Source organism: Chondrus crispus, genomic scaffold (assembly GCF_000350225.1).
Source record: "Chondrus crispus Stackhouse genomic scaffold, scaffold_54, whole genome shotgun sequence".
Classification (NCBI taxonomy): domain Eukaryota; phylum Rhodophyta; class Florideophyceae; order Gigartinales; family Gigartinaceae; genus Chondrus; species Chondrus crispus.
This window is the reverse complement of record NW_005178519.1, coordinates 51222-70696: the sequence shown is the minus strand read 5'-3', so window position 1 is coordinate 70696 and position 19475 is coordinate 51222. Positions and strand designations below refer to the sequence as shown.

Sequence of the window (19475 nt, the reverse complement as noted above, 5' to 3'; positions counted from 1 at the left end):
GTCCCTGTGAGCCATTTCTGGAACACGGGACGGAGCTCGACATGAGCGCCGGCGACGCGCTGGCGCCGCCGGCCGAGCGCGCGCCGCGCGCGTACACGGTGCGCGCACTGCGCTCGGTGTCGGAGCTGGACGCGGCGCAGTGGGACGCGCTGGCGCGCGGGGGCTCGCGCTCGCCGTTCCTGGCGCACTTCTGGCTGGCCTGCCTCGAGGCGTCCGGGTGCGCGAGCGCGGACACCGGGTGGACCCCGCACCACCAGGTCGTGCGCGAGGCCGACAGCGGGCGCGTGGTCGCCGTGGCGCCGGCCTACCTCAAGATGCACTCCATGGGCGAGTTCGTGTTCGATCATGCCTGGGCCGACGCATGCTATGGCGCGGGCATGGAGTACTACCCGAAGCTGCTGCTGGCCGTGCCGTTCACGCCGGCCACGGGGAGGCGCGTGCTCACCTGGCCCGGCATGGAGGCGCGGGAGAGGGAGGGCGTGCTGCGTGCCGTTGCTAAGGCCCTCAAGCAAATTGTCGACAGGATGCAGATTAGCTCGGTGCATGTCAACTTTTGCGAGGCGGATGAGGTGGAGGCGCTGGCGGCCGCGGGCTTCTTGCATCGGAAGGGCGTGCAGTACCATTTTACCAACTATAACAAGGGGAAGGATGCGATAGCGGATTTGGAGAAGCGCATAGAGGGGGGTGGGGATGTAGAAGGGTACGCGGGTGTGGAAGAGGGGAAGCGCGTGCCGTACCGCGATTTTGAAGAGTATCTGGGAGAGTTTAAGTCGAAGCGACGGATAAAGATGAGGCGGGAGCGGGCGAGGGTGCGCGAGGACGCGGGGTTGGAGGTTGTGGTGAAGCGCGGTGAGGAGATTGATGAGGAGGTGATGGATACGATGTTTTGTATTTATAAGTCGACGATCGACAAGCAACTGTACGGAAGTCAATATCTGAGCAGGCGGTTCTTCCGGATGCTGGCGAGATGCGAGAAATTCAAGCGAAGTATCTGCTTGGTGCTTGCCAAGCGGAAGGGGAGCGGCGAGGTGGTGGGCGGGACGTTCAACGTGATCGGTGAAGGGGACGGGGGCGCGTTCTACGGAAGATACTGGGGATGCATGGAAGAGGTGAGGTTCCTCCATTTTGAGGCGTGCTATTACGCGGCGATTGAGTATTGCATTGAGAACGGGCTTGGCAGGATGGAACCGGGGGCTGGCGGCGGGGACTTCAAGTACATGCGCGGGTTCGAACCGGCCGTGACGAACTCGATGCACTACTTGCGGGATAGAAGGCTGTCCAACGCCGTGGAGCGATACCTGCAAGTGGAGGCGCTTGAAGTTGATTACGCCGTACGCAAGTTGAAGCAGGTGAGCGCCATCAGGTCCAAGGCGGAGAAGACGAAGGATGAGGTGAGGTAAGAGCACCCGACTGACGGAGCCCTGCATGAGTAGGAGTAGGCAGTTCACACTGTGAACTTCACAGGTCAACCTGTAATGTTCTGTAAACAGAAATGAGTATAATCTCGAAGAGCTCGGCGAGGTCCTGTGGCAGGAAAGCAGAGCCTTCGTGCTGGTAGGGTTACAAGATCTTTTGAGATGTGCCCCAGTCTCCTTCATCCCTCGGTCCCCAGCCTGACGTTTCCTGTCGTCTCCGTCAGCCTAACCTCTTGGACAAACGTTGCCCGCAACCGCAGCCACGACCCGCGCCACAGCATACCCACCCGCGTCCACCATGCCCGCCTTCGTCCCCGCGCCCGGGCTCCCGCTCTCCTCCTCGCGCGTCTTCGTCACGGGCCGCAGCACCCCGGTAGCCTCGCGGCCCACGCGCCGGGCAGAGGCCCCGGTCCACACCGACATCTCGGCCATCAAGCTTCCCAAGCTGCCGTCGCTCCCCAACTTCGGCAAAAGCAACGGCGCGCCGGCCACGCCCGCCAACCCGGTGGCCTCGGAGCTCACCATTGGCGGACGCACCGTACAGGCGCCTGCCGCGGCGCCGCCCGCGCGCAAGCCAGCGCCGACGCCGACGCCCACAGGGAAGGGCATCCCCAAGTTCTACAACCCGCCCACGGCGCGCGCCGAGTTCCGCGCGGACGCCAAGGGGCACAACGCCACCGCGTACGACGTGCGCGTCGGCCGCGAGACGAACACCACCAATCGCCGAGTCAATGAGCAGGGCACCTTCCGCAACATGGACCCGTACACGGACGATTTGCTATGGGCTCGCCCCGGCTGGTCGAGCGATGAGGCCAGAGTTGGCGTCAGGGTGGCCTTGAGAAACGTCCTTGGGAACGCCAATATGTTCGAGAGCGAGCTGGCAGAGCTTGCCACGTCGATTAGCTGCGTCACGGAGACGGCCAATATGAAGGAGTTTGTGCGCGCGGTCGGCCTCTCCAACGCCTATAGAAAGCGCTTTTTCGACGCCACGAGCAACACCCGCTTTGTCGAATGCAACTTCCTTCACTTCCTCGGCCGCGCCCCCCATAATCAGGAAGAGGTGAGCGAGCACATCAGAATCATCACCGAGCAGGGATACAATGCGGAGATCAATTCGTACATGGATTCAGATGAGTACGATATCCTGTTTGGCGAGTCTCGCATCCCCGCTGTCAACTTCCGGGGAGGACATCCGTACAACAATGATATGAACAAGATCTGCGCCCTGAACGGGACGTACACATCCACGGACCGCATCTTGGCGACGGCCGTGCTCCCCACTGGTGATTACGCGGGCTTTAAGTCGGTTGGCATTAAGAAGGGCCTGCCAACGGCCTGGCGCGGAGAAAATGCCGCCCGGGATCAAGCCGGCCCAGTTATGTCGTTCCCTGCAGGTGTCTTTTGGAGTCCGTCTCCGCAAGGTATACGCGATGCGGAAATCGCTTGGAATGCCAAGTACGGCAATTGGACTAAGTTCTGGTACAAGGACTCGCAAATGTACCAGGAAATGATGAAGCCCAAGTTGAGGCACACCGCGGAAGAAGTCAAAGAAGCAAAGGCTATCTTGAAGTACGGCAGCACCATGGCCTCGGCGTACGTCAAATGAGATTTGGAATTATGCGGTAATCTTTAGTGCTGCTGTGTAAGCCATGTTATCGACACCAAACGTCGATGAGGCACCCGTTTTGTAGGTAATTGCAGCTCTCACACGTTCAAAGCCTGAAGGGAAGATTACTCCTACCACAGTACCACATTCCCAGCCCCAATTGAGAAGAACTCGGCCTTGTTCGTCAACATCCGACCGATTCGTTCCAATACAAGCCCTTAAATCTATCTCAAGTAAAGTTTTTCCTACAATTTGCGTTTGGTGATATCACAGACCTGACATGTTTGTGGTGCTTGCGCATGAGAAATACATAAACAATGCTGCTCGAGCTTCCGACGGAAACGATAAACAACGAAGCCTGCACTTTTTCGGAAATAATTTCCAAGCGCTTCTAGGACCAAGTATCGGATATGATATGCACAACCACTTCAGTAGACTTCTGTGCTGACTCTTGTTTCAAAGACACTGTTCATGGCATTTTATTAGAATTGGGAACTCATAGATCAATGCTTGAAGCAGTATCTAATATACGGAACCTCTACGTCTTCACCATCATCATCGTGGCAGCAGACCTCAAGAACGAGATACTTCTGTGACTCGGTAAACTGCATTTTCCCAACAGTTTCAGCAGCTTTAGACAGTGGCATAGGCATCCGCTCACGCAGCTTTGCAGCCGAAGTGAAAGAAGAATATAGCATGCTGACGCCGCAGGAAATCATGCTTATCTCAAGACCGAATCTATCCTTGAACAACTTCAAAAATTCTTCGAGAGAAATGTCCCGACCTTCGTTGATATCAAACCTGTCCCAGAGTGTCCATTTCCGTCCGTGGCCCATTTCTGTCTTGGGAGCAGCCATCGGTTCTGAAAACGCAAAGAATGGGAGTGCCAGGTTGGCAAAGCCATTCTTGAATAGCTCAAGCGTCTTTGCGGTAGCCTTCTCGTTTTCCGCAGAGTAGGCATCTGAGTTCGGTCGAGCCCATGCGCCATCATCCTTGTTCTGAGCAATATCTGTGACGCCAATCTGCACCAGCTTGTACAACTCAACGCACACCATGCCTGTCACAAATGCCGTGGTCGTGGCTATTGCTGGGATGATCTTTCCGGCAATTCTCTTGGACTGATGCCTGTCGGCAGTCTCGATAGAATAGTTCGTCGCGCGCAAATTTGAACAGGCGGTGATAAAATCAATGTGATGATTGGAGTCATCGTCCTTCTCAAATTCCAAAGGCGTCATTTGGAAGCCGGCGAGAGACTTTTCGTGCAGCAGTTTCGTCACGAGTTCCTCAATTCGAGCATCGTCTGCATCCCCTGGGTTATCAATCTGAGCCTTGGCTTCCGCATCCGTTGTCGCTATCTTGACACCCGATTTCGGCACAAATTCAGGAATCATGACCGCGGATGCTTGCTTCCCCATTTGCGCAATATCTGCGTGGGAAACTCGCAATCCATAGTTCTCCGCTCGCAAACACGCTGACGCAATGATAAACTCCGAGTGCATCTCGTTGTTGACATCAAACTCAACTGGATTGGGCGCACGCTTTGTACCAGACCAAAAAGGCACACCGTTCTTATCCACATTATCGCGCGGGAAAGTGTGCAGAAGCTGCCGGATCTCTCCATTGAAGAGCTTCTCGAAAGCCCTGCGTGCCCATTCCACACAATCCTGAACGGAATTGGGCCTGTCTTCCAATAAACAAGCATTCAACATTTCGAGGGTGGCCAGCATCGTGCCAGGCCCCTGCCGCCGTAGCTCATCCATATACTCTTGGCCCCTCTTGAGAAACGAATTTGACTCTTCCGCAGATGTCTTAAACTCACCCTCGAAGTAGTCTCTTGCCCATTGCAGCGTGTGCTCAATTCTGTACGGAAAATTCTTTAGCGTACAGATGGGAATGGATTTCTCTGGTGGATCACGTGAGGAGCCATAGCTCTCTGTCATATGAGGAACGATGACTTGCGTGTTTCCCTTGGTGCCCAACGTTCCGCTTTCTAACAAACTCTTCATGTAATAGACACAACGCTGATCGACGTAGAGACGAGCTTGAACATTGTCAAGAGCATTGCAAACACCCGACAGAGACTCCCAAAAGTCGTCATTGAAGGTAGACTCTGTCTCAGGCCCAACACGAATTTCATGTGCAACCACCTTCATCGCAGGATTCATTCGCAGAATCGCCCCCGCCGCCGCTATGCTCTTCGGCTTTCCAATGTCCGTATCACGGAATAGGAACTGACGAGACAAGTTAGACTTCTCAATGGTATCCATATCGGTTACGATCACACCACCATTTTGACCAACACCCACACCCATCATTGCAAAATTCTTGAGCATCTCGCAGCCGATGGCACCTGCCCCAACCAAGAAGTATTTGAGATTCTCGATCTTCTCCTGGAACTTGGCGCCAAAGACAGCGATCTGGCCATCATATCGAGACCCCTTCGGGGCGCAATCGGCCTCGCTTGGCAATGGATTCGGCAGACACTCCATGCTATCAAAGTAAAGAAACTGTCGAATCGGCATAAACTTGCCCGATATGGCCTTCAGAACTTCCTGTGCGGCCACACCGCCCAGCCCAGCTGCGATCGGAGAAATGTTACCTGCGCAAGTTCTGGCAAACGCTTCGGCTACTGACGCAATCGGCTCGCCATCTCGAAGCTTCAGGAGTTTCGTGAAAGTGGCCGCATCCTCTGCAGAACCGGGCCTCGGTAAAGATCCCCCTGGTAGCTCATCGACAGCAGCAAAGCAGGCGTGTACAGTGTCCATGTGGTCCATCTTCGCAAAGTCTGTAATGACATACTCTGGAGAGGCAAAAGCATCACCTAGAGGTTTAAACGAGACGGTAACAGGCATCTTGACCTGAGTAGCATAACCTCCTCGGACGTAATTAGCGAACGACGAAATATCGGTTTCTTCAAGGGCGAAGGTGTACGGACCAAGGACCTTGATCTTGTGCGGCTTACCATCGTTTAATTCGACCATGCCTTGAACCTCTGTGAACGAGACATAGTCTCCAGATTCAAGATCATGGCGCTGCTCGTCAAGGCAAGTGACGATTGGAGGGTTCTCCTTCGTGATGGACGAGATCATTACCGAGCGAGGCGGCTCGCCAGTGGGGTCCGTGACGATGAAGGAGGGTCCGAAATCACAGAAAATGGAGCCGAAGACTCCTCGCGAAGAAGCTGAAAGAAACTTGACTCCCGCCTTATGGCAGACGGAGTCAACCGCTCTCTGGGCGGCATGTGACTGATTGACCATGACGACAACGGCGAAGGATGAGAAGACGTTGCGGTCGGGTTCATTGAGATTCAGCATGCCATCGTATACCGAAACATTGACATAAGGGTTGAGGCTGACCAAGTCCTTGATACATGCCTTGGCCCTCGAGGTTTTCGCGGAAACGTGAGCTTCCGTGAGATAGAAATTGGACGAGAGATCGGGCAGAGCGGCCGGGTGTGGATCGTACACGGCGACGGACTTGACGCCTGCCAAGATGACGTTCTTGGCAATCTCGACGCCGAGGCCGTCGCAGCCGACGATGAGGAGGGCGGACTTCTGCATGGCGCGCATGGCGTCATGGCCCAGGACATAGAGCTGGCGTGAGTAGAGGCCCTCGTCAATCTCATCGGCGTCGGTCATCTTGACGGAGTTGGAGCGCGAGTCGTCCATGTGAGCGGGGTGCGGTCGCACGCGCTTCGCGGGGAGTGGGGGGGATGGCTCGGCGGCGCGCTTGCCCGCGTGGGTGAGGGGGGGCGCGTCCGTGGCGTCGCGGGAAGCGCTCCAGCGCTGAGATGCAAAGATGATGGGGAGGGATTCCGGGAGGGGCGCGGGCTGATCCCTCGACTAATTGAGCGCGATGGGTGGCGTTGCGCGAGACGATGATGTGGGCGGATGACTTGTTTTCTGCTGGCAGCGACGGCCCGTACATGTATGCGAAGCTGTCGGGCTGGAAGGGTGGAACCGCAGATTGCAGTGCCGGCTGGTACGCGCTGGGCGACACGTTTTCCGACGAGCTTTCTTCCGAATTTTACGATCGAATGTGTTCTGCTTTGCTGCCCACAGCTGGCCACGGATTACACGTTTCCAGCACACATCGAGTCCCGTACACTAAGAGCACCTCTATATACTCGAGGGTACCAAGGGTACTGTACCCTAAAAATGGAACAAGACCCCAAATAGCGGAACAACGGCTTTGGCATATAAAATATCAAAAATTAAGGCCTCAAAACCTGGAATTGAGGAGAATAGGTAACATCGCGAGTTTGGTTGTCCGATTCCCGCCATCTCACCTAAGAGCATCTCCACCGCGGCAGCAAATTCGGTCCAAATATGATATTTACCAAATCAGGGTAAAGTTTGGTCTCCACCGCGACACAAGAACGCAAATTGCATCGTAAATCGAATTCTAAATCGGCGTTTGGAGTTTTTCTCGTGGCAAATCAGGCCGATTTGCAACGAGATGTATCCCAAAGCGATTTTTGCCACGAGCTCGTCGCAAGCTGATTAGGGCGCGCGACCATTAATTCCGATTAAATCTCACAGTAGAAACACCTGGGGTGGCGGGAAACCAGCTAGTAATTACATGTGCGCGCGAAAAACAGAACAGCTGGTCCTCAAAAGGCATCCGAAATCACCTCCTTCGACGAGGAGGGGTGCACACCGCGGGATCTCACGTGGCGCTTCTGTCCTCAGCAATTGGAGTCATGGTACGCGGTCCGAACTGGTCGCGCAAAGAGCTCGGTCACTTGGCTGAGACGTGGGTGGCAACAACGGAGAACCCTGTGCTCGGCGTTGACCAGACGAGTGATGCCTTCCGCGTAGGGCTTCACAGGAACTTCATTTCTATGGATGAAAACTATAAGAGGCGCGATAAGCAGCCCGTTCGAGCGAAGTTTGGAGATGTATCCAAGGAAGTGTCCAAGTTCAACAAGAGTTTACGAGAGGTACGTGGGTTCAATCCTACAGGTGTGAGCGCAGACAACATATTTGCAATGGCAGTTGCCCGGCACTTAAAGGAGTTTAATCCGTTGTCCACAAATGTAGAGGCACGGAACATGTGCAACTTCAAATATTTCGACGTTAATCAATGGGTCTACGTCAAAGCATGCAAAGCGCTTCATCAGCACCCAAAGTATACTGTTGATTCCGAGTACAATAATACACCGCACGCTGCTACAGGCAGCGTACAAGATCTTGGCGACGGGCATGTAAATGAAGATGGTGGCTCTATTGGTAATGGTGGCAGTAACGAGGATCCCGGAAATGCCACACGCAGTGTCACTGGCAGCGAGAGTGACCATGGTATTCCCGATGAAGACCCGCCGTCCACTACTCCTCGATCACGTCAGGCGCGAGGCGGTATGAAGGGAAGAAAGGCCGCCAAAGCAGATGAAGAGATGGCACTGCGACAGAGGCAGGCAGTTCAATGCTTGGGTGTTATAGGAGAGAGCATAAAGAGAAAGAGTATTGCTATGGAAGACGCCAACGCAATGCTCGCCTTTCGTATTTCTATGCCAGACGAGACATCAGAAGACAAGGAGATGAAAGCGCTTTTTCTACGAACAAAGCGACAGAAGCTCATCCAATCCCTACTACAGGAAAATAACTCTCCGACCTCGCGTACAATACCTGCGCGGGCCAGCTGTCATTCTGACCCGGATGTAGTTTCAGCTGCTTCTGTCGATGTATTGGCCATGCCGGCGCATAGTACACAGCATTAAAGTGGGCGCCTCGCCCCTCTCTGACCTCGCTCTCTTGGGATATACTCGCCCAATTCGCCGCCCTGCTCCCGCAAAAGGTCCGCCTCTCGCTCTCCCTCACGCACCGCGTCCTCCGCGCCCATCTCGCCGCCACCAACACCCCGCTCTGGCGCAACGTGTACCGCCTCCGCAACGCCGCCCGCCCCCAACCCCGCCGCCGCACCGCCTTCCCGCACCCTGCCACGCCGCCGTCGCCCTACACGACCTGGCGGAACGCGAGACCGTCTACGTCGCCGGCGGGCGCTGCGTCAACGTCATCGACGCGCGCATGGGGCTGGGCCGCACGCCCGCTGTGCTGTCGCCGCGGCGCAGCCGCTTCTGGAGCGGCACCGTCGACCTGGGCGCGCTTACGCTCGGCCGCGCGGGCCGCGTGGCCGCCGCCGTCGGCGCCGCCGTGTGCGTGTTGGAGGGCCGCAGCGGCTGGGAGGGCGTTGGCCTCAGAATTCGTGGGCGGTGGGGCGCGCGACCCCATGGCGCCACGCTGCGCGCCCTGCTCGTTGGCGTACGCAGCGTCGTCGCCGGCGGCGCCGTGCGCGTGATCCTCGTGTTCGCCGTCGACGGCTCGTACGACGGCGTCGTCGCAGATCTCGGCGCGCACTGCCGCGGCGTCCGCGCGCTTCAGGGGAGCAGCGGATGACGGGGGGAAGTGGGGCGGGTGGGAAGGGAGTGTTGGGGCGGGGGGTGGAAAGCGGGGGCCGGAGAGGGCCAGGGCGCGGGTTGGCGAGGGATTATGGACAGGCAAGGATGCGTACATTTGGCGAGACGTGGCCACGTGTTCGAGTCGCGAGAGAGTGTAACGCGGCCACTTGGCGCTACCCTACGTCTGGTGTGGTCTGGCTGTTCTTTCTACATCGCCTGCCACGTCACCAGCGTATCGCCGCCGCGCTGCACCGCGCCGACCTCACGTCACCGCCGCACGTCCCCCCCACGCGCTTCCCCTAACTCCGGCGCCACTCCATACCCGCTGACAACCCGCCGCGCCCGCTCCGAGAGCCTCTGACCCCCGCCGCTTTTGGGCCGCACCGACTCGCAGCGCCGTCCCCTCCAGCCGTCCGACCTCCGCTTGGCACGCAGGTCCCCCCCCGCCAGCCGCCCCCCCTCCAGCCGCCCCCCCTCCACTCCATGCAGTTACTCAACCGCCCCAAGCGCTCCATGATCTACCTGGGCGCTGCAGGACGTCGGCGAGGCCGGATTCCTCGTCGCACGCGACGACGCGCGCATCGAGTGGGCCGACGTCGGCGCCGCGCACCACGAATGGGACACGGCCGCCGCGCTCGCTCGCAGGGAGACGCACGGCCTTTTGGAAAGACGGTCCCCGGTGACAAGACGTGGGGCCACGATGGGTGCGGGCGGTACGGGACCCACGTTGATTTGCCGCACGCAGGGGACGGCGGTGGCGCGGTGCCGGCGGGTACTACAGTACCCTAGACGCGAAACGCAGCGCGCGGTGTGTAGGTAGTCGCGACGAAAAGACGTCTGCGCGGTTCGCGGATGAAGGCGGCGTTGTGATCGCCCGTGTACGTACGCGGCTCGGAAAAGTGACATCACTGCAAAACTCTACACAGCGCACTGCGGCGACCGGCAACTGAATTCCTTCCACCGTCATACGTTTTATCCCGCTCGTGTGCCCCAAGCGCCAGCCTCACCGCGTCTTTCCAACGCCAAAGATGTTGCTCTAGATCGTAACGCAGCTCGAAGTGCGCGACCTCTGATTCTGATTCTGCACGTCGAGCTGCAGCAAGCGCGGCCCATGTTCCGGCAGGAGCTAAATTGCTGACGGACGCCGAGTTTTCCCAGCGGAAGTCGACGTCGGCGTCAGGAGCGAATTGAACTGCGCTGATGAATGGCTCACTAGATGTAGCGCGCGCGTACAGAGGGACATTGTAGTTGTCACGTCGCGCCTCGCAATACATGTTGTGTAGTACTACACAGGCGCGCAGTACGTCCATTGCATCGTTCTTGTCCCACATACGACACGGACGTCGTAGCATGTGATACTGCGAGAGGAGTACCCCGAAAGCACGCTCAACATCCTTCCTGACCGCCTCCTGATGAGCCGAAAAGCATTTCGCCTTGCGCTCGTTTGAGCCCTTTGCAGTCTTCACAAAGATTGCCCACGGCGGATATATTCCATCTGCCAAGTTGTAGGGCAAGGTACGTGCTGTACCGTGGATGGTGTAGGGTATGCGCAGGGGGGATTCGCCTGCAAGGATTCGCTGCATCGTTCGCGAGCTGTCCATGATATTCAAATCATTCATGGACCCAGGATGACCCACAGATAGATGCCATATCTAGAGTTCGCCATCCGCGATGGCCTCCATCGCTACGGTCGGCTTCTTTTCTTTTCCCTTGAACTGACCGGCCCATCCTACCGGGCAGTTCTTCCACTCCCAGTGTTGGCAATCGATGCTTCCCAAACACCCAGGAAACCCGCGCGACTCAATTACTGCAAGTATGCGCATTAGGTCATCTTCATTAGGTTCGCGTAGATACTCCGCCCCAAATTCTTGCACTATAGCTTTGCAGAATGACTTCACGGTCTGAGCCATCACCGATTCCGACACTGCGACGATTTCATCAACAGCATCGTATGCCACACCATATCGCAACACTCGCAAGGCTCCGGTGATACGCTGAAGAGGATGGATTCCTCTCTTTCCAACAGCGTCAGTCTTCTGGACAAACTCTGGTCTTGTCGCAAGCGCGCTGTAGATTTTGTCAAAGCCCTCGCGGTGGATTCCAAACCTTTTCGAAAAAGTATTCTCGTTGACTTGTGGAGGACTGCGATTCAGTCCGAAGTAGAGGATCTTGATACGCGCCACGGCAGCGTCGTAATCGCGATCTTGGTTGCGCGCGCGGCCTGCTATGGACCCGCCATGCACTCTCTCGCCGCCGCCAGCACCATCAAACAGAATGTCGAGAATGCCCTCGGTCGGGAAGGTGACGACGTCATCCTCGTCATCGTCTGTAAGAAAGTCTTCAATGTCGCACTCGTCATTCCCCTGCGCAGCGGCGCTGCCTTCGACCGCCTCCAGCGACGCCATCGGTTTTAGGGCGCCAAAGTCGTCCAGAGAGTCCATGTCGTCCTGCGGGTTAACGAGTGCGCGCGATGGAGACGAGCAGCGCATTTGGCATATCGCATTCCAAACGATTTGGAACATGGGGCGCCCAAAGACAGCGACCAGCTAGAAAACTGACACGCGTCCTAATTGGAACAGATTTAGCTGCAGCGCTGGAGATGCTCTAAGCCGCCAACGTCCGACTCGTTCCAAATTCTAGTACACGTCCCAAGCTTTCTAAAGATACTAAATTCGCGCAAAAAAGGGGGAGGAAAAGGCGCGCTTAATGTATTACCGCTTAACGAGAAAGCTCCGCGTTAATCTCAGCGCTTTCGCCGCTGTTTCGTCTAAGGACAGCAAACTTTGAAACACAGCTGCAAGGTGCCATCTCCCCGTAACCACGTTTTATCGCCACTACAGGCTCCAATCAGCAGTAACAAAGCCTGCTCCCATTCGCCCGAGAGGCCACCCGACTGCATTGAGTAAGAGCGAAGAAGATGTTATCGTCTGCACATTACTTCGCTACGCTCATCCTGGCTATCACTTACAACGCGGTGATCTACTCTACTGCGTTGAAAATCTTGTTTCCAACATGCCACCAAGCCGTCGTGAAAATATTCTGTTTAAGAACGCCAGAACAACTGTGAAATTCGCTCGGGGTTTTGAAAAACGCCACAAGGCCCGGCTAAAATTCGGAAAGTCGTCCGTTCAAGATGCGAAACGGTTTACGGCGACTAACACGGAAACTTTGACGTCTTACCTTGTTGAACTTCAAGGCGTTATTCACGAAAATAACGTGGACAGTAAGTGCATCATTAATCTAGATGAAACTGGTGTAATTCCGGATAAGGACGGACTTGGGCTATCTAAGCGTAAGCATGATGGAACTCGTTCAGAACCCATTCAACAAAAGCTTGCTGAATTCACTTATCACGATCGTGTTACGCTCATGCCAGTCATTTTTTCTGATGGGAGTGCGGGTACCCACGTTTGTGTTCAAGGGTAAACGACAGCCATATAGAATAATCCATAAGAATGGTTTTGAAATAACAGAGACTTTGGCCGAGTGCCAACCGCGGAACAGCTTGGTGTTCATGCGTGAAGATGGTGGGGGAATGGACAAACATATTTTTATAGAATGAGCTAAACAGTTTGTCGAAGATGTGAAAGACTAAACGTCAGGAAACAGAAAGTTTCTACTCCTGTATGACGCATATCGTAGCCATATGAGCTCACAAGCGTTGACAACGTTCGAGCAGGGTGGCATAATAGCTTTTGCTTTACCAGCTCACACGAGCGGCTCTACTCAGCCTGTGGAAGTTGGCGTTTTCAGCTATTCAAGTCGCAACTTAACACCACAATAAAGCGCGTTTGCTCGTTTTATACAGACAACGTGTTCGATGTATTTGATCTTTGTCGCTTCATGACGTCAGCGTATATTTGTGTGTTTACAGGGGATATTATTCGAAAATCGTTTGCAAAGACCGGGATACATCCGTTTGATAGTGCCAAGCTTATTGCCTTTCATCGTCCGCTCAACGAGACCTGCGATTCTGTGGCCGTCTCGCCTCAAGAAATGGAATTGCTGTTGAAGGAGAAGCGAAAGAGGCGACGTGAGGGATCTACTGTTGCGCCAGTTGTTATGAGAAAAGGCTATTTGGATACGAAACAAGGACTTGTGTTAACAAGCAATGAAGCTTTGCGACTGATTCGTCGCAAAGAAGAGAATGACGCCCGAAAAAAGAAAGGAAATATAACCAAGTGGTGTCTGGCAATGCCAGGTTTATGTTGAAGGCAAGGCAGCAAAGGCAAGACCGCCGCAAGTTGGATCATTCACGCGCAAACCACCATTCCGCGCTGTGAAATGAGGAGTTTGTTCTTCCCGGTTCCATGAAGGAGAGGCCGGCTGCCGCGCGAGAGCGGACGTTGCTCAAAAAAGCGGTTGATATCCGGGAGATGTAATCTCGGTTAGGGGTCAAAACGTGTTTTTGTGATACACGAGCGTTCGCCGTGATCCACATTTAGGGACCTTTCCCGTCCATTGCGAGCGTTGAGTGGCAAGCAGTAAATCGATTCTGGTCGTTGAGTGGTCCGTTTCGAGCCCTTCTGCTTTTCAGAGTCTGACAGGACAGAGTCACAGCTTTCAAATGGCCGGCATATTGCTGCCAACAGACCAGCGCAAGTATATTTTCTTTAAATATCTTTGTGTTTGTTTCATAATAAGGGGACCCCTCGAGTAAAGTATTAGGTCTTAAGTGCAAATGGGCGACGAGTGCTCAAAGGCTTAGTGATGGTGCATTTAACGTGCCATAATCGTACAGACTGGGTGCTCATCAGGTGATATACCGTCATCAAATTTACTCATATCCTTCTAAAATGATGACTAAGTCTTAAAAAGACAAAGTAATTGTAGTATAATCACCCCCAACGACGAGGGGGGTGAGTACTGACAGTTCGGAAAGACCTCGATCGGCGGGAAGACAGAAGCACGGCCCACCCACGGTACCGAGCACGGGCTCGAGGTAGCGGTGGTAGAGCGGGATCGGGGAGGACGCGCGCACGCGCGAGCGGTTCTACGCCCCGACGCCCCGGAGCGGTACTGGGTGACGATCCAGTACCGACGGGCGGAGGCGGAGCCGGCTCGCGGGCGTGCTACGCGCGTCCTCAACCCGCGCCCGGTGCGACTTCTAGGTAAAACGGACGGAAGTACCTAAAAGTAAGCGGGCGGACCAAGGTGGAGGATTCTTGACAAGTCCCTGCTTGTCGTCATCCACCGCCAGCGGTCCGCTCATATTTAATGTACATTGTAGTCTATCAAAGCTCTACAGTAGTGCCGGTCTACCGACACTATAACGCTGTCAGCCGGCGGGACTGACAGTCCACGTGTAGTACGCGTCCCGTACACGTGGAGGACATGTGTGTGCGCGCATGGCTGTAAGGCTCGTTGCCTTACTGTCCCTGATCCAATCCTAATCTAATTCCCGTTTGGGGTTATACCACAGTAATTACGCAAAAGCCGACAAAACTGCCAAACGCCGCTGTCTTAACCTTACAACTGCATGTCATCATACCTTGGCTGGCGATCTGGGTACTGCGGAACGGTAGACGCGCGAAACATTACATTCATACGACGCTGTCGTTTTTCGCGATAATTGCGTTGCACAGTACGTCTCTTTTCATGTCGGGACACCCCAATAGAGTACCAACGATTAGCAATTTGCCTAAACATCGCCCCATCATCAGCCCGCAATGGATTGCAGTTCACATGAAAACCTTTTTTCGACACACAAGCAAAAAACACTGTCGTACCTAGCCTCCGCCCACTTCCACTTTTCCCAAGCACTGTCCATGCTCCACAAAGCCGCCCGAAATATATCTCCACGATGATACGGTCGCTTGAAATATGCCGACTTGTTGAATTTGAGCAGGGGATAGAGCACCATTGTGGGGTTTTTTGCTGGCATGCACAACCCTGCAAAACTCGGCACTGCCTTTTTAACCTTTATCGGCGAGCACTGCCCAAGCGTCCTGAAATTCTTCCCCGAAGAGGCCCATCGTCTTCCAATGTGTCTTCGTCGTTTTGCTTCTGCAAATTGGTTCGGTTTCACCGTTGCATCTGTTGAAACATAACCAGGTCAGAGACAGACCCAGGCTCATGATCACTGCATCCGATAGCTAGTCCAATTGGTAAGACGGAGACCTCCACCTTATAGCCGTACATCTTATGCTTTCCGCTATAATAGCGCTTACCCTCTTGTACGCTTCCGGAAGGGCGAAAGCAAGGTTCAAATATCATATCAGTGGCGTATCGCGGCATAGGGTCGTGAGAAAAACATTTTCTTTCTCACAAGCTCCTTCACCGTCCACGTTTTCGCATGAAACTCAACGTACGATTCGTAAAACGCATCGCAGATGAGATCAACAAAATTCCAAATCATGCGCTCCACGGTAGGGCCTTTGAAATTGAACATGTTTCCAAGAAATGCCCAGTCACTGCCATTTTCATGACTGTCATAGTCATAAACAGCATGTCCTTGGCCGTGACGGTGCTCTTCCGACTATGACCAGTGTTGTAATGATCGAGGATGAATTTTTCAAAGCCAGCCCATATGCCTCCGAATTGCAAGGGGTCGAGGTTAATCATTTCGACGATACCTCGCGAGCCGTGGGCTTTGTAGTACTTATCGAAAATCGGTGCGTATGTGCCATTATCGTCATCGGAGGGAGGATGAATCGGGTCACTTTAGTTTTGCAACTCATTTTGACGCTCGATGGCGAGCTCTGCAAGAATTTGTAGGGAACTCTTTGCTCTTTCGACGGTAATTGAGGCCGTGTTTTGAGGGGGATGGGGAGTGCGGGATAAGAGGGATGGGGAGTTTGGGGATTGAGGGATGGGAAGTTGGGGTAGGAGAGATGGGGAGTTGCGAACGTGATGGCCTTTGTTCGGTGTCGGTTTTTAGCGGGGAAGCACATATATTGCGCATTTTGGGCGCCATTTTCGAAATCACTTCGTGTCTTTGGTGAGATTTGTGTAGCTGCGCAGTACGAGCCATCTCTGAAATTTGCCACGTAGTTGCGCACTACTGTGTCCGATTGCAACATATCATACATTTGTTGAAAATAACAGTAAATGTTGATACATCTCGGCATAACCGTTTTAGAATTCTTTTTTCGCAAACGATTGGCTCTTTCAGGAGTACCCGGATATTCGTGATAAAGGTCTATTGGAAGCCTCTGGAAAATTGTGCCATATTTTTCCTTTTTGTGCACAAAAAATGAGTTTTGTCTCGGAAATGCTTGGGCACTGTGGTAAAAGGGAGTGCCCCCTGGCCAGCAGACATGTATGTGTTGTCACGCAGGGCAAGAGGGCCGATTTCCGTTGGAGGGCTGGATATGCGCCTCAATGCGGGGCCGAGGGCGCATGGGAGGCCCGAGAGGTGATATCGGCCCCGAGTGCCCCGTATGACAACACACTTGTCTCTCTGCTGACCCCCGAGGAAAGCATACCCAATGAATCAAAAAAATGAATGCGTCGAAATTGTCTCCGTCGAGATGACCTCCGCACACTCCCTCGTACCAAGCCTGTTTCGTTTCATCCATTCCCCAATATTGCGAAAAACTAGTGTTATCGCAGGCGCCCTACGGCCCCTTCGATAGCAGTAGTGTTATCACAGGTGCCCTACGGCAACCTTTGATATCACTACTGTTAACCCAGGTGACCGCAGGTCGATAACTGTCTCTGCCGAGATCGTCTCCTCACAATCTGTCGCACCAAGCCTGTTTCGTTGCACTGCGTCACACATCGCCACTCATCGCCACTCATACATCCCTCATAATGCATTCCCCAACAAGCATCCCTCACGATGCATTCCCCGTCATGAACCCGCTTCCCCTTTCAAACCGACCTTCTCCCGTCCGAAATATACATCCCTTGCGACAATCGATGTTACTATCAACCCGTTGTTACTTCACTAACTTGGTCTTTTAATGGATCATTACCTTGCTCATTCCGCAGATGCCCAGGATAGCGATGCCCGCACAGAGTCGATATCTGGAACACTGCCTTCTCTCTCACAATGTCACTGCTGCAATCCACGAGCCGATGGGTGCAAATGAACATACTGTGTCGCACAAATTTCCAACGGTGCATGATTCAGAAAACACATCTCCTCCCTCCAATGCTGGCCAATCAACCATTCATTCCGCTGAGGATAAAAACCCCACCATAGTGCATTCCGGGCGGCCCAGATGTACATAGGAAAACTAATTCCGCAGAACACTTCCAAAGCAAGCAAGAGCGCCCTGCGCGCGTTTGCACGTTTTTCATCGACATGCCTGGCTTCATAGATACGCAATTCGCTGGCGGGCCAGATATTAAAAACTACCATTTCGAGACGCCAGCTGGAAAAGACGAATAGATGCTATTGGTAACGCGGCGAGAAGTCTTTAATTCTGGATCGGGTCTGTATCTTCCCCACGGTCAGACGGATTGGACGGTTGCGCAATTGGAGACCGTTCGTTTCTTTTTGATAGAGTTCGCAGTGAACTATCGGGCCAAAAGTGGTGACGAAGTGAAGCCTCATACCATGAAGTTCTACATCACCAGTCTCCAAAGGAACGCGTTCAGGGATGTTTGGGGATACGATCTGAAGCTGTTGACTGGTTCTGTTTTTGATTGCCCCAAGAATGGTCTGATGAGTGTACTGAATACTAGGTTCAGTCTGCAGCACGCAGCTGGAGCTCGCACTACGAGTCACAACCATCTGTCGATAGAAGATTTGAACAAATTATTTCGGTCTGATCTTTGCTCTCGCGCGACACCATCCGGGTTTCTTGTAGCATAAACACCCCCAGCGATAGGGGTGTATGCACAGTTCGACCGAGACCCCGTCCGATCGGGAAGACGGGGGTGAAGCGGGACATCAGCTAACGGCACCGGGCAGCGGGCCCGGGTAGCGTGGTAGAGCGGGAACGGGGAGGACGCCGGTACGCGCGAGCGGTTCGACGCCTCGACGCCCCGGCGCGGTACTGGGTAACGATCCAGTACCGACGGGCGGAGGCGGAGCCGACTCGTGGGCGTACCGCGCGCGTCCTCAACCCGCGCTCGGTGCCGCTCTAAGGTAGTTAGCGAACGCTACCTTAGAATAAGCGGGAAGTCGGCCCTTGACGGTCGGTGGGTGACAAGTCCGTCCTTGTCCTCCTCCACCGCCGCCGGTCCGCTCCATATTTAATGTACATAATAACCTATCATAATAGTACAGTGCCGATGTACTGTAGCGATCGGTCGACACTGTAATACTGTCAGCCATCGGGGCTGACAGTACACGTGTGTGGGCGTTCTTCGGTCCCGCGCGTACACGTGTACACGTGCGCCCCCTGTACTCGGGGATACACGTGGTGGTACTGTAGAGCATCGAGCCCTACAGTAACCAATCCGGTTCTGAGTTGATCCAATCTAAAATAAAGCCCCAGGGGGGGGGTTATTGTGGTACAACTCCACACCGCGACCCCCGGTGGGAGATGAGAACCCCCGAGACGGGCGGTTACTACTGTAGTAATCGTGCACGCGCCCGCTGCGAGCACAGTAGTACCTCCACGGCGTACACGTGACACAACCGTTGGCGCCGGCCGTGGCCACGGGCACACGTGTGCGACCATCCGGTAAGTAATTAGCAATTAGTGGTTAATGGCACAAATTAGCCAATTTAGTACAGTAGCTGGTATACAGTATGTAACAGCTACTGTAGCGGGACAGGTGTCCTGGCGTCCCACTGAGGGGTTAAGACCAGGGGCATCTGCCCCGTTCCAGTAAACGGGGGCAGACTCGCCTCCCTTCCCTTTACGGCTTTTTGCTAACTCCGTCCGGTTTTACCTCTAAGTCTCAGGCTTCTAACCCGTGACCGGCCGTCCGGATCTGACACCACCGACCGGCTGCGCGTCACCGGCCACGTGAGCCTTCCCTCTTTTCGAGTCCTTCCGTACGGTTCGCGCTCGCGTGGGTTACCCAGCGTCGCGCGCTCCCTTACCTCTAACCCCCCTCGTTCCGAGTGGTCGGGACGAAGGTAGTTATACCACATTTTGGTACTCTTGTGGAGGGCATAACTACAGAGATTGAGCCCGCACTGGATCGCCAGCGC

The 19475-nt window shown here is 54.6% G+C and overlaps 5 protein-coding genes; 1 reads left to right on the top strand and 4 right to left on the bottom strand.

Annotated features, from left to right (window-relative positions):
• CHC_T00006872001 (hypothetical protein) overlaps window positions 1-1598 on the bottom strand; it is a 2388-nt gene extending 790 nt beyond the window's left edge. The window contains exon 1 of the mRNA XM_005710147.1: window positions 1-1598. This exon is cut by the window's left edge and continues 790 nt beyond it. Coding sequence (XP_005710204.1) covers window positions 1-1598 — 1598 coding nt within the window.
• Window positions 1599-1713: 115 nt separating this feature from the next.
• On the top strand, window positions 1714-3269 carry CHC_T00006871001 (hypothetical protein). XM_005710146.1 is given in 2 exon segments: window positions 1714-3021; window positions 3022-3269. The coding sequence occupies 1 exon segment, from the start codon at window positions 1714-1716 to the stop codon at window positions 3019-3021; it is 1308 nt and encodes a 435-aa protein (XP_005710203.1). The 3' UTR covers window positions 3022-3269.
• Window positions 3270-3475: 206 nt separating this feature from the next.
• Window positions 3476-6878, bottom strand: CHC_T00010007001 (ubiquitin-activating enzyme E1). XM_005710145.1 is given in 3 exon segments: window positions 3476-3524; window positions 3525-6590; window positions 6591-6878. 1 exon segment carries the CDS (start codon window positions 6588-6590, stop codon window positions 3525-3527), a length of 3066 nt encoding a protein of 1021 aa, XP_005710202.1. The 5' UTR covers window positions 6591-6878; the 3' UTR covers window positions 3476-3524.
• On the bottom strand, window positions 6643-6948 carry CHC_T00006869001 (hypothetical protein). The gene has a single exon (XM_005710144.1). It carries the CDS (start codon window positions 6946-6948, stop codon window positions 6643-6645), a length of 306 nt encoding a protein of 101 aa, XP_005710201.1.
• Window positions 6949-10323: 3375 nt separating this feature from the next.
• On the bottom strand, window positions 10324-11823 carry CHC_T00006868001 (hypothetical protein). The gene is made up of 2 exons (XM_005710143.1): window positions 11199-11823; window positions 10324-10982 (listed from the first exon to the last, which is right to left on the bottom strand). Exons 1-2 carry the CDS (start codon window positions 11821-11823, stop codon window positions 10324-10326), a joined length of 1284 nt encoding a protein of 427 aa, XP_005710200.1.
• Window positions 11824-19475: the final 7652 nt, after the last annotated feature.